The sequence below is a fragment of the Ambystoma mexicanum genome, chromosome 1q (assembly GCF_040938575.1).
Source record: "Ambystoma mexicanum isolate Mex_15411 chromosome 1q, UKY_AmexF1_1, whole genome shotgun sequence".
Taxonomy (NCBI): Eukaryota; Metazoa; Chordata; class Amphibia; order Caudata; family Ambystomatidae; genus Ambystoma; species Ambystoma mexicanum.
The window spans coordinates 1,304,041,009-1,304,055,245 of NC_090922.1; the positions used below are offsets into that span (position 1 = coordinate 1,304,041,009).

General features: G+C 49.3%; 1 protein-coding gene across 1 annotated transcript in view; it reads right to left on the reverse strand.

The window, feature by feature from the left end:
• Nucleotides 1–14,237, reverse strand: part of LOC138522289 (cytokine receptor-like factor 1) — a 134,082-nt gene that overhangs the window by 93,525 nt on the left and 26,320 nt on the right. Inside the window, exon 3 of the mRNA XM_069635390.1 lies at nucleotides 5,506–5,623. Coding sequence (XP_069491491.1) covers nucleotides 5,506–5,623 — 118 coding nt within the window. The remainder of the gene's footprint in view (nucleotides 1–5,505; nucleotides 5,624–14,237) is intronic.

Consider the following 14,237-nt stretch of genomic DNA (forward strand, 5'->3'; position numbering starts at 1 on the left):
ACTGGCCTTCCTCTGCCTGCGGACCTGGCTATCCGGGTCCGGGTTGAGCCTGTCCTGACTGGTGTGGCGTTGCGTCAACGGGCCATGCGAGGTGACCTGCAGTCTTTTCATGAGGAGACTGTACGTCATCTCGAATGGCTCGTCGACCACGTCAGCCTGCTGGGACAGGTCACCCAGCCCGGATTCCTCCGTTTGATGGGGCTTGCTACGACCCCCTCCTCAACTGAACCCCCTAGGCGCCAGTCGTCCTCCGTGCCATCTTCCCACCCATCAGTCACCTGGGTGCCCTGTGGAGCTGCCTCTGACGGTGCGGCCAGGCTGGTGGAGGAGGCATCCCTGCCACAGTCGGGAGTCGGACGTCCAGCAGGGGTGGCCACATCAACGACTGCACCCCAGCCGGCGGAGGATGTGCAGGCAGCAGGAGGCAGTGCACGGGCAGAGGCACAGCAGCAGCAGCAACATGGTGGGAGCCATGAAGGCTCGGGGCCTTCAACATCGGAGGGGCAGGCATCGGCTGGAAGGCAGGAGGACCCAGGACAGAGAGTGTCTTCCGTGTGGCAGCGGTTGGGCCACGCCATAGATGCGGAGCGGCAGCGGGCAGAAGAGGCACGGCTCACAATGGTCAGGGCGGAGAACTCCATGCGGAGGGCCCTGAGGCGGGCCGAGCGCCTCGAGGCAATCCGCAGGGGGTTAGAGGTGGACACGTCGATGGCCCTGCGGACCCTCAGGGCCATGGAGGAGGACCGCCTCCGGGACATTGAGCAGGAGTTCGATGATGCCCTGGGCCGGGACATCCAAAAGTGAGCCGTCAGACTAGCCCGCTGCCCTTGTACATAGTTATGTAGGTAGTGTTCGGTTTCCTTTGTTTTTTGATTTATTTTGGACCTTTTGGACATTGGCCACATTTTTGTATATAGTTTATTTTATTAGTTAGTGTAGTTAGATAGGTTTCATTTATTTTGTTGGGATAATGGACCCTGGCTTGTTCGTCTGTACATAGTTCACTGTTGGATTTTATTTTTCTTTCACAATTTACCCATGGAGCAATGGCTTTCAATTATTATTTCCCATTGGATTTGCTTTTGTGGGCAGTGACTTTGGACACCATTACTTTGGATTATGATTTTTGGTTTTGCTTTTTTTCACAGACATGCTTCTTTTCATTTTTGTACATTCCCATTTCTGTTGCTTTATTTTTGAATCTATTTATGTTTCCTTTAATACATATTTTTTTATCGAACTTCAATGTGTAGTAACATCTCATTGGTTTCACGCATATCATGATATGGGTTTTGAGATTCACTGACACCCATTGGGTGTATGTGAGGGACATGTGTTTGTTTCGAAACTTGCAATTGGTGTTCCGTCATGTAATTGCCATTTCTGAGTGGGTGGATGCAATACTCGGGTGCGTGTTTTGCATTTGGAGGCTGACCATAGGGACCAGGGATCTAGATTGTGATGACATGTTGGCTGGGGAACATGAGTTGGGGCCTGCTGGCAGGTGCCCCACAGTGCTGGGGGGTGGGGGTGGTGGGAGACATGGGTGGGGGCCTGGTGGAGGGTGCCCCTGCACTGCTGGGGTGTGGGGGTGGTGGGAGACATGGATGGGGGCCTGGTGGAGGGTGCCCCTGCACTGCTGGGGGCTGGGGGTGGTGGGGAACATGAGTTGGACATGGGTGGGGGCCTGCTGACAGGTGCCCCACAGTGCTGGGGGGTGGGGGTGGTGGGGAACATGAGTTGGACATGGGTGGGGGCCTGCTGGCAGGTGCCCCACAGTGCTGGGGGGTGGGGGTGGTGGGGAACATGAGTTGGACATGGGTGGGGGCCTGCTGGCAGGTGCCCCACAGTGCTGGGGGGTGGGGGGGGTGGGGAACATGAGTTGGACATGGGTGGGGGCCTGCTGGCAGGTGCCCCACAGCGCTGGGGGGTGGGGGTGGTGGGGAACATGAGTTGGACATAGGTGGGGGCCTGCTGGCAGGTGCCCCACAGTGCTGGGGGGTGGGGGTGGTGGGGACATGAGTTGGACATGGGTGGGGGCCTGCTGGCAGGTGCCCCGCAATGCTGGGGGTGGGGGTGCAAGGGGACATGAGTGGGACATGAGTGGAGGCCTGCTGGCAGGTGCCCCGCAATGCTGGGGGTGGGGGTGCAAGGGGACATGAGTTGGTGATCATTAGTGCAAGGAGACATGTGCCTTTGCTGGGGGGCATGCCCATGTTGGGTGGGCTGCCTGCGGGACATGACCAGGGATGCAGGGTAGTCCCCTGTGATGTGGGCTGCCTGCAGGGGCCGTGGAGGGTGTACAGGGAACACCTGGGAGGACCCACACTGCCAAATCACAATTGGGACTCCCCAGCATCCCTGAAATACACGTACCCTGCTGAAATTGCGTGTAAAACTTTCCGCGCACCCCTGGAATACACGCACATGCTCCCCCAGGCCAGATCGCGTGTGGAACTTCACGCGCACCACTGAAATACACGCACACGCTCCCCCAGGCCAGATCGCGTGTAAAACTTTGCGCGCACCCCTGAAATACCTGCATGCAGCCCAATCGCGTGTGAAACTTCCCGCTCACCCCTGAAATACACGTGCCCAGGCCAATCGCGTGTGGAACTTCTCACGCACCTCTGAAATACACGCGCCCAGGCCAATCGCATGTGGAACTTCTCGCGCACCTCTGGAATACACACGCCCAGGCCAATCGCGTGTGGAACTTCTCGCGCACCCCTGAAATACACGCACCCAGGACATTCGCGTGTAGACCTTCTCGCGCACCCCTGAAATAAACGCACACGCTCCCCCAGGCCAGATCGCGTGTGGAACTTCACGCACACCCCTGAAATACACGCACACGCTCCCCGAGGCCAGATCGCGTGTAAAACTTCGCGTGCACCCCTGAAATACCCGCACGCAGCCCAATCGCGTGTGAAACTTCCCGTGCACCCCTGAAATACACGCGCCCAGGGCAATCGCGTGTGGAACTTCTCATGCACCTCTGAAATACACGCGCCCAGGCCAATCGCGTGTGGAACTTCTCGCGCACCCCTGAAATACACGCGCCCAGGTAAATCGTGTGTGGAACTTCTCGCGCACCCCTGAGATACACGCGCCCAGACAATCGCGTGTGGAACTTCTCGCGCACCTCTGAAATACACGCGCCCAGGCCAATCGCGTGTGGAACTTCTCGCGCACCTCTGAAATACACGCACACGCTCCCCCAGGCCAATCGCGTGTGGAACTTCTCGCGCACCTCGGAAATACACGCGCCCAGGCCAATCGCGTGTGAGACTTCTCGCGCACCTCTGAAATACACGCGCCCAGGCCAATCTCGTGTGGAACTTCTCGCGCACCTCTGAAATACACGCACACGCTCCCCCAGGCCAATCGCGTGTGGAACTTCTCGCGCACCTCTGAAATACACGCGCCCAGGCCAATCGCGTGTGGAACTTCTCGTGCACCCCTGAAATACACGCGCCCAGGCAAATCACGTGTGTAACTTCTCGCGCACCCCTGAGATACACGCGCCCAGGCCAATCGCGTGTGGAACTTCTCGCGCACCTCTGAAATACACACGCCCAGGCCAATCGCGTGTGGAACTTCTCACGCACCTCTGAAATACACGCGCCCAGGCCAATCGCGTGTGGAACTTCTCGCGCACCCCTGAAATACACGCGCCCAGGCCAATCGCGTGTGGAACTTCTCGCGCACCTCTGAAATACACGCGCCTATGCCAATCGCGTGTGGAACTTCTCGCGCACCCCTGAAATACACGCGCCCAGGCCAATCGCGTGTGGAACTTCTCGCGCACCCCTGAAATGCACGCACCCAGGCCATTCGCGTGTAGAACTTCTTGCGCACCCCTGAAATACACGCACACGCTCCCCCAGGCCCGATCGCGTGTGAGACTTCTCGCGCACCCCCGAAATACACACACACGCTCCCCCAGGCCAGATCGCGTGTGGAACTTCACAATCGCGTGTAGTACTTCTCTCACACCCCTGAAATACACGCGCCCAGGCCATTCGCGTGTGGAACTTCTCGCGCACCCCTGAAATACACGCACCCAGGCCATTCGCGTGTAATACTTCTCGCGCACCCCTGAAATAAACGCACACGCTCCCCCAGGCCAGATCGCGTGTGAGACTTCTCGCGCACCCCTGAAATACACGCACACGCTCCCCCAGGCCAGATCGCGTGTGGAAATTCACGATCGCGTGTAGTACTTCTCGCACACCCCTGAAATACACGCGCCCATGCCATTTGCGTGTGGAACTTCTCACGCACCCCTGAAATACATGCACCCAGACCATACGCGTGTAATACTTCTCGCGCACCCCTGAAATACACGCACACGCTCCCCCAGGCCAGATCGCGTGTGAGACTTCTCGCGCACCCCTGAAATACACGCACACGCTCCCCCAGGCCAGATCGCGTGTGGAACTTCACGATCGCGTGTAGTACTTCTCGCACACCCCTGAAATACACGCGCCCAGGCCATTTGCGTGTGGAACTTCTCACGCACCCCTGAAATACATGCACCCAGACCATACGCGTGTAATACTTCTCGCGCACCCCTGAAATACACGCACACGCTCCCCCAGGCCAGATCGCGTGTGAAACTTCTCACGCATGCGTGTTCCCGACACCCGTAATACGCGTTCCCCGCTTTGCGTTTGCTGTTTGCCAGTCCGGTAAACTGGTACAGGGTTGGCGCAGCCCTTTGCGATGGTTTTGCGATCTTGATGGCTTTTCCTTGCACGAGGGCGTTCTTGGGGGCGTAACTGGCGCTGCTGCAGGGTCGCTGCGCCACTCTGCGCCACGTCTGCTTTTGGAGGCGATAATCCATGAATACGCTGTGCGCGGAAATTGATTTTATCGCACGCGGCTGGCGCAGACATTCGCACGGGCACGCTGTGCGCCAGCCGCGTGCGACACTTTTGTGAGGAATTACATGAATCGGCCTATTAGTGTCCTGAAAGGGCTGCCTGCAGGGATCGGCACCTCAGATTAAGAAACAAAAGGAAAGGCAGGTGCAGCAAAAGAAATGATAACAATGGGTACGCCTCTCATGAGCTCATGACTACGCACAAAGGTTTGGGAACAGAGTAGGGCTAGAGAGATGTGCCCTGGCAGACTGCCAGCTGTAGACCTCTTTTTGAAGACTGACAGGGCCCACATCGGCCCAACCTACTTAAAGCTCTGGGTGCACTCCATGGAAAATGTTTTCCAAAATAGAACATGAATCGAATCGATGCATATCATTATTTATTCATGTCCAAAACGGAAAAATTACGCTCTGCAAGACAGCTTTACTTTACCTTGCATCGGTCTCAAATGGCTACGACCATTGGGGCTGCTTTAAGGGTTTGGAACTAAATGAAAATTAACAAAAAATATGGACTGAAATACGCATCTGAGATGGACCGGATAAGAAGTCAGTGCTCATCGGCTATAAAGTAAACAGTGTAGATAGTATAAAGGATTGCGCTTCCCTTTACTTACATCATTTTATAAACGAGTTTGTACTTCGTGTTGGGCGGAGCGGCATCTTGTGGTCTCCAGTGGCAGGACATGCTTTTGGGGTACGAAACCAGGCATTTTAAGTCGAGGGCTGTTCTTGCTGTTTGAAATATAGAATGAATAATTGTTACTAATGAAACAGTCATAAAAAGCATCTAATTCGCAATCAATATCTCCCAAAAGTATGCATTTGTATTCGTCGGAAGCTTACATAATTTGGTAAAGTAACAGCAAACCAGAAGGCAACTCCTAGAATCGCAGCGCCAAGTAGGTCGTGGGTGAGGTAATTGTAATTGGCTAATTATATCACACTTAATACCCAGAGGTTTCTATGCACTGACCCAGGATTCGAACCGGTGTTGCTTCCAATGCGAGCGCGTTGACCCTGAGCTATCCTCCCGAGGCAGAGATCCATTTGCACAAACCCATCCTGGACATTAAATTAAACCTCTGCAGGGGCGCAAGTCTACCCGATCAGAAAAGGCTACCACAACCCAAGGCATTTATTTTTTATTTATTTATAAAGCACTTAAGCCCATGCGCATGAAATCACTGCACATATAAAACAGAACACAAAATAATAGACCAAACAAACAATGTAAAGTACCAGTCATACAAAACTTTGAAAACGTGGGTTTTCAGGTGCCTTTTGAAGGAGGCAAGGCTATCCCAAGCGCAGGCACTAGGCTAAGGCATTCCACCAACTCGAGGCTGTAGCTTGGAAGGATCTGCCACCGGCACAACTACTCTTAAAACATGTGTTGGTCAAGAACCATTGTGTGCTTGAGGGGCACGGATTATAGGGACGTAACCTGGCTTTCAGATATGAAGGGGCGTCCCCGTGCACGCATGTGTGAATAATAGACAGTTTTGAATTATATGTTTTGGACACTAGGCAACCCATGCAGTGGTTTCAGACCTGGAGTGATGTGAGATCTTCTGGGGTACAACCAACAACGACCCGAGCAGCTGCATTCTCTGTCACTTGGAGCCTCACAACCTCATAGGGCACTGCTCCGGCAAGCAGCGCTTTACCATAGTTAAGTGTTCCCTACGATAGCTCTGGTAGGTCCTATGTTGTTACAACACCAGTTCTTTTTTCGCTGCGTTTTTTGCCGAATTGTTTTTTTCTTGAAAAAACTCATCAACCTTTTTTTTATATTTGTGGGGTCTCCTCCCACCAAGCTTCCCCTCTCCTATTATGTACTCAAAATTCCCTACACCCCTACGCAATATATCCCCTTACCCCACCCCCCACATTTTTCAATGAGTTTTTCATTGATAATTTTTAAGCAAAAAACGGACTGAAAAATATACTGGCGATGTAACAACATCATACCCTCTGGTACTGGCGGCAGCATTTGCATAGAAATTAAAGGTCTAAACTGATGGAGAAGGCTAAGATAATAATGGGTGGTGCTGAGGCTGGCTGAAACTTGGGCATCCAAATTCATTGTGGTGTTTATATAGATGCATCATAGTATCAACTTCTCTATCCTATGCAACGAACATGACCCACCGAAACCCATCATATTGCAGTCCTATGCAACGAACCTGACCCACCGAAACCCATCATATTGCAGTCCTATGCAACGAACCTGACCCACCGAAACCCATCATATTGCAGTCCTATGCAACGAACCTGACCCACCGAAACCCATCATATTGCAGTCCTATGCAACGAACCTGACCCACCGAAACCCATCATATTGCAGTCCTATGCAACAAACCTGACCCACCTAAACCCATCATATTGCAGTCCTATGCAACGAACCTGACCCACCGAAACCCATCATATTGCAGTCCTATGCAACGAACCTGACCCACCGAAACCCATCATATTGCAGTCCTATGCAACGAACCTGACCCACCGAAACCCATCATATTGCAGTCCTATGCAACGAACCTGACCCACCGAAACCCATCATATTGCAGTCCTATGCAACAAACCTGACCCACCTAAACCCGTCCTATGCAACGAACCTGACCCACCGAAACCCATCATATTGCAGTCCTATGCAACGAACCTGACCCACCTAAACCCATCATATTGCAGTCCTATGCAACGAACCTGACCCACCAAAACCCATCATATTGCAGTCCTATGCAACGAACCTGACCCACCGAAACCCATCATATTGCAGTCCTATGCAACAAACCTGACCCACCGAAACCCATCATATTGCAGTCCTATGCAACGAACCTGACCCACCTAAACCCGTCCTATGCAACGAACCTGACCCACCGAAACCCATCATATTGCAGTCCTATGCAACGAACCTGACCCACCTAAACCCATCATATTGCAGTCCTATGCAACGAACCTGACCCACCTAAACCCATCATATTGCAGTCCTATGCAACGAACCTGACCCACCGAAACCCATCATATTGCAGTCCTATGCAACGAACCTGACCCACCTAAACCCGTCCTATGCAACGAACCTGACCCACCGAAACCCATCATATTGCAGTCCTATGCAACAAACCTGACCCACCTAAACCCATCATATTGCAGTCCTATGCAACAAAGTCCTATGTAACCAGAAACATTCGCATTCTATCAGCTGAAAACCTCAATCCCATCCTAAAGAATGCGCTCACAGATAAAATGATCACTAATGATAACCCATGCTCCCTCGCAGACACATACCATAACCGCCTTACAAAACAATAGACTCCCTGCAGCCTGTGTCACCAAATCTAGGCCATCAGATAAAACAACCTCGTTCTGGTTTAATGAGGAACTAGTAACACTGAGACAAATTAAACACTCCTGTGAACACCGCTTTAACAAATCTCCCACCCCCGAAATAACAGACGCCTTTAATCATGCAAATAAAATGTACAAAGAAGCTATCGTTGCGCATAAAGCAAACGCGCTCAATACTAGGATCAGTGATGCATCCTCAGATTCCAGAGAATTATTCATAACCCTCAAAGAGTTGAAAAATCCCACGCCAACTATCAACCCCGTCCAACCGAGCAAAGAATGGTGCCCCACCATTCAAGACGCTCTTGCCGCTAAAATACTACTACAAAGTAAAATTAACACTAAAAGGAAAACACTAGCAGAAAAACATACACCAGCAGAACATAACTCCAGCCCTGTACTATGTAATACTCCAGACGTCCACTTCTCTCCAGTCTCCCAGGAAGTAGTACTTAACACTATAGCCAAACTAAAGGTATCGAAGTGCAAAGGGGATAATTTCCCAGCGCATTTAGTCAAACTATGTGCACTCGCTCTTTCCCCTATCATCACCAATTTTGTTAATACATCCTTTAGCGCTAACCTAGTTCTGGCAAGTATCAAAGAAGCCTGGGTTACTCCATTACTAAAAAAACCTTTGTTGGACCCAATAATCCCAACAAACTATAGGCCCATAACCACAGTCCCATTCCTTCTTAAAATCATCGACAAAATAGCCTATAACCAAATAGAAACCCACCTTGAACAAAACAAACTCCTAGGCGCTAGACAATCCGGGTTCAGACCTAATCATTGCACTGAAACCGCTCTCACCGACCTCAAAATACAAATAGACACCATTAGAGATTCAGAAAAACTAGCCATACTGCTGCTGTTGGATTTATCTGCAGCATTTGACCTCGTAGACCATGACAAACTCTGTGACACTCTAGCTAAAGACTTCAGCTTCTCCACTGATGCCACCCTCTGGATTAAATCCTTTCTAGCTGAACGAACTTCCAGAGTCGCCATCGGGAAAGATGCAGCTGTCCCTATAGCAGTACCCATTGGAGTCCCCCAAGGATCATGCCTTTCTCCTAACCCTGTATAATGCCAACACTAAACTCCTCTTCTCAGCATAAGACAACATTTTGCAGATGACGCCCAGATCCTCATCGCCATCACCGGTGATTACACCCAAGACACCCAGACTATTAACAACATCTATGCCATCATACAAAATTGGATGGCAATAAATAGCCTCTTTCTCAATGATGAGAAGACCGAGGTCCTCATCGTAGGATCCCAAGCTAGAATAGCCTCTCTCGATTCAGACTTCATACACATTAACATCGACGGAACACTAATTCCGGTTCTCAAACAGGTCAAAACCCTTGGTGTATATTTAGATGCCAACCTCACTATGGGTAAACAGATAGCTGCCCTCTCATCCTCCACAGCCTGCACGTCCAAACTCATTGCTCTGAGCCGTTAATTCCTTACACCCACCAATTGTATAAATTTAGCCAGAGCCTTGATACTAACTAAACTTGACTATTGTACCATTCTACTCTTAGGAACTTCAAAGACTAGTATCAGTAAACTTCAACTATTGCAGAATAAAGCTCTTACAGCAGCACCAGGTGTAAAGAAATCAGACCATATCTCTCACATAAGGCGAGAAAATCACTGGCTGCCCATTAAAGCCAGAATCATATTCAAAACATTATGGGCCTCATTATAAGTGAGACAGTAAGGGGTTAACGGCGCTGGTAAAGGTGCCGGCGTCGTTAAACTCGTACCGCCTCATTACGAGGTCCCCTCGCAAGACCCGCTCTGCACGTCTGTGTTTACCAGTTGTGCAGAGCAGGTCCCGCGAGGGGAGGAGGGAGCAAACAACGGGCCGTTCATAATCGGCCCGTTGTTTGCTCCCTCCCCCATTCCCATTTCAGCCCTCTGGGGGCTGAAATGGGAATGGGGAAGGTCCGGGCCCGGGTTCCTGGAAGGAGGAATTACCAGGCCCTCCGAACTCGGAATGGCCCGGTAATTCCCCATTCTGGGAACCCGGACCCGATTTTTGCGGCAGCCATGCCGCCAATAGCGGCATGGCTACCACCAAAATCGTAATGAGGCCCTATGTGCTGTATACAAATGTCTCAACAGCAAAGCCCCAACTTATCTCAACAATGCTATCAAGAAAAAAACGGTCAAAAGAGCACTCAGATCTAACACTAAAGCCCTACTAGAAATACCACACTATAAAAGCACCAAAGCAGGAGGGAATAGTTTCAGAGTCCTGGCCCCCACCCTCTGGACTTCCCTACCACTGAGACTCAAAAATCAGGAAACTAGGGCCAATTTTAAAAAAGCACTGAAAACTTGGTTGTTTAACCAATACTGACGGTCTAGGCCTTCCCACCTGCACCCACTCAGACAAATGTTTATTGTTAATTGCATGTTTAACTTTTAAACATACAGAACCTTAGGGAGACTCATATCGATGTCAAGCAAGCAAATACATGGATCCTAGAATTATCTACCCCACTGATTTCTTAAACAGCTGTACTGTAACATTGTATAAATATCCTGTACTGTATAAATGCACTGTGACATTGTATAAATATCCTTAAGCTGTCTGTAACCCTCGCTGTGATACCTAAGGGTCTGGTCGTGTAACAAATAAAATAAATAAATAAAATAAATAAATAATTATCCCCCATCCATGAGCTGAGGATATTAAAATGAGGTTTATGTGATCAGTATCTTCGATGATATCACCAGATAATATAAACAACAGCTGTGTGTCGTCAGCATCATTTGTGAACTGGACTTTGTTGGCATGGGGTTTTATATAAAGATTAAAGAGGAGACATACATGCTTCCTGAGGAACTCCGTGCGTGATCAGTGTAGGGTAGGAGGAATACTAACCCACTACCACTGAAGCAGACCTTCCTCTCAAGAAAGAGCTGATGCAACTGGCGGCGAGACGATCAATGTTGAGATGTTTTGGAAGAAGTGAGAGCAAGATGTCATGGTCAATCAAATTGAACGCCGCTGAAAGATCAAGAAACATCAGCAGGCCCGCTTGGTCCTCATCTAGGATGTCCCATATGCTGGACTGAATGTCCAGCATAAAGGTTTCTGTTCTGCATGCTGGTTAGAAACCCGACGGGTGAGTGCCTAACAGGTTGTGCATAGTGACAAAATGCTGTAGCTGTGAATAGGCAATTCTATCAAGGATTTTAAGAAGAAAACTGATGTTGGTAATGGGTCGGTAATTACCAGGGCCTGAGGGTTCCAAAGATCCCATCTTTAAAATGGGGGCTATGCAGGTCTTTGTCAATGCATCCTGTATAAGGCCTGTAGAAAAGGTCTCATTAACTATGGTAGTAATGGCCTTTACCAGGACTGGAGCACATTCAATGGCACAGTTAGTAGCTTTAAGCTCTAGAATGACTTTAGAGACATCACCATTAGACACAGGGGAAAAGGTGAATTGACGTGCTAGGTTATACATATCACTCACTGACCCTACATCGGGCCCCAAGAAATTAGAAAGCTGCTTAATGAGGACAGTTTAGCTCTAACATTATCCCTAATCTTAATGAGTTTTTGATTGAGATGAGTCATGAGTTTGTTACACCAGTCTGCCAAAGCGGGTGGGCGGGGATTGTGATTATGTGATGACTTGTCTCAAGGGTACATAGCAGACTGAAAAGTTCTGTCATAGAGTCATCAATTGTCATTAGAGGTGCAACAAGACCCTAATATTTTGGGGGCTAACTTTTCCAATAGTGAGCGGTGGCTGAGTCAGCACTACGTGTGGTGACCCCTTCCACATTCAATCACCAATAATGTTTGAAAATGAGTGGTATAAACACATCAGGTACGTGCACTGCAATCAACACGATCAGATTGAATAATGACGTTTACAAGCGGTTTGGTCGATGTATCGTCTTGGGGAATGTGTATTTTTACATTGGGCTGGCAACCTATGCCCATTTTGAGCCACCCTTACCCCACACAAACACCATCTGACAGGTTTTCTGTGCATAATTCACTTTAAGATACAGTTGTGTCTTGTAGGCACACTGGGGAATTGATATGCCTGGGCCGGTAAAAACTGATCCTAGTAGCTCCATGCATAGATTGCAGAGTATCAGGGAGGGGATGGAGCCCTGAGGGCCTCCACACAAGAGTGGTCAGCTCTCTATTCAGAAATAACCCATTTGGACTGATTGCCTATTAGATAAACCTGAGGTGAACCCACAAAGGATCGTGGCAGTGAATCCCAGTCTGCTTGTCCCATAGTAATTTGACCAGCAGGGTGTGATCTACCGTGTCAGAAGGATCTAGTAGAACCAGGAGGAAGGCATCTCCTTTGTCCATAAGCTGGAGGTCATCACCAACAACCTGTATGTTTGTTCTTTTTGTCCTACATTTCAGTTTAGAAAGCAGACAGGTAGTCACGGAATACCCCTTGTTGAGTAAGGCCCTGAAAATGTGGTTCGGCTCCTGCCTACTGAATGATTGTACCTATGAATGGTAGCCTATTGATTGGTCGGTACTTTGGGAGATCATCTGGGTCCATTGTGGTTTTTGTGAGTTATGGTCGGATTAATCCTGTCATGAGGGAGTTGGCAAAGATGCATAAGAAATGAGGAATACACAGGAAGGATACCTGGAAGAGGATGAAAATGGGAGTTAGGTGGTAGGACGGGGAGAGCACTATTCAGTCACAGTACCAAGAAAAGCAAATTCATGACATGCACATTGACATATCATCAAATGAACAAGAGAAAACATAATTACACTAACATAACTGTCCTGAGAAGTGCTGTGGAATTAGTAAATGGGAGCAGCTGTGGGCCAGTCTATCCTGGAAACCCGGAAGACAGCAAGTACATGCAATGCTTGGCCATGAGCGGGGGTGGGTGGAGGGCCAAGAGGGATTTAGAGAAGCCCAAGAACTGTCTTCGGATGAGTGGTAATGAAGCATGGAGTGAAGTGTTAAGGGGTAACTAAATTGATGGCCTTTCTGATATGGGAAAATTAGAGAGATGTAGTAGAGGAGCATTGGTAGCGAGACATGTTTGTTTGTCTTTATTGAAACTGGTCCAATTTCTGTTCTTTCAAAATTCTTTCTGATAGAGTTCCTACAGTGGGAGCTAAGAAGGCGAAGGCCTGTTTGTTCCTTCTTATACTCAGTAGACTCTGTTCTGCAACTTACACAGGGCTCCTACTTGATTGGTACTTTTTCAGGAAGGGAGATGCATATTTGGTTCCATTTACAAACACTTTACATATACATTTGAACATGATCCTGGCATCAAGGGAGAGACTGTTTAATGCTTTCAGTCCAGAAGATATGGCATCACTACCACCATGGACACTCACCTCCTACTGGACAACAGTGAATGCCCTCACTTCCTAATGAAATAAAGCCCTTAGCAATACTTTCAACAAGCGCAAGAACCTGTTCCCTAACACCACCACCAAAAATTCACATCCCTTGGGGAATGTGTAACTTCATTACCCTCACCCTACTCAACATCCCGTGCCTTATGGTCAGCACTCTTCTCCTGTATCACACTAGATGACTCACTGCCTGTCTTCCCTACTCTCTATGACTGCACCACTTTAGACTTCAAATCCATCAAAAGTCTTGTCCCTGCCGCCTAGCACAGACAAGCACCAGCTATGCCATTTTCTCCTGCTCAGACCCAATCCCGCCACACTCTTCTTCTTAAGTAGACAAACAGATCAGCTGCTCCTCACTCCTAGCCCTCCACCACAGGAACATAATCTCCCTCGCTGTCACATCAATCAACCCCCTAAACGTCTTCTAAGAAAGCCTAAAAAAACTCCTCTGTCTAATTAAAGGTTTCAGCCTATGCTGTGAAATGAGTCGGACACGAACCAGGGGCTTGATCCTCTTACCCCAGGTGCAAACATGAACTCCGAGTTTTATCTTGAAGTGGAGGATTTACCACCAGCATCATGCTGGAGGTATGTCCTCCC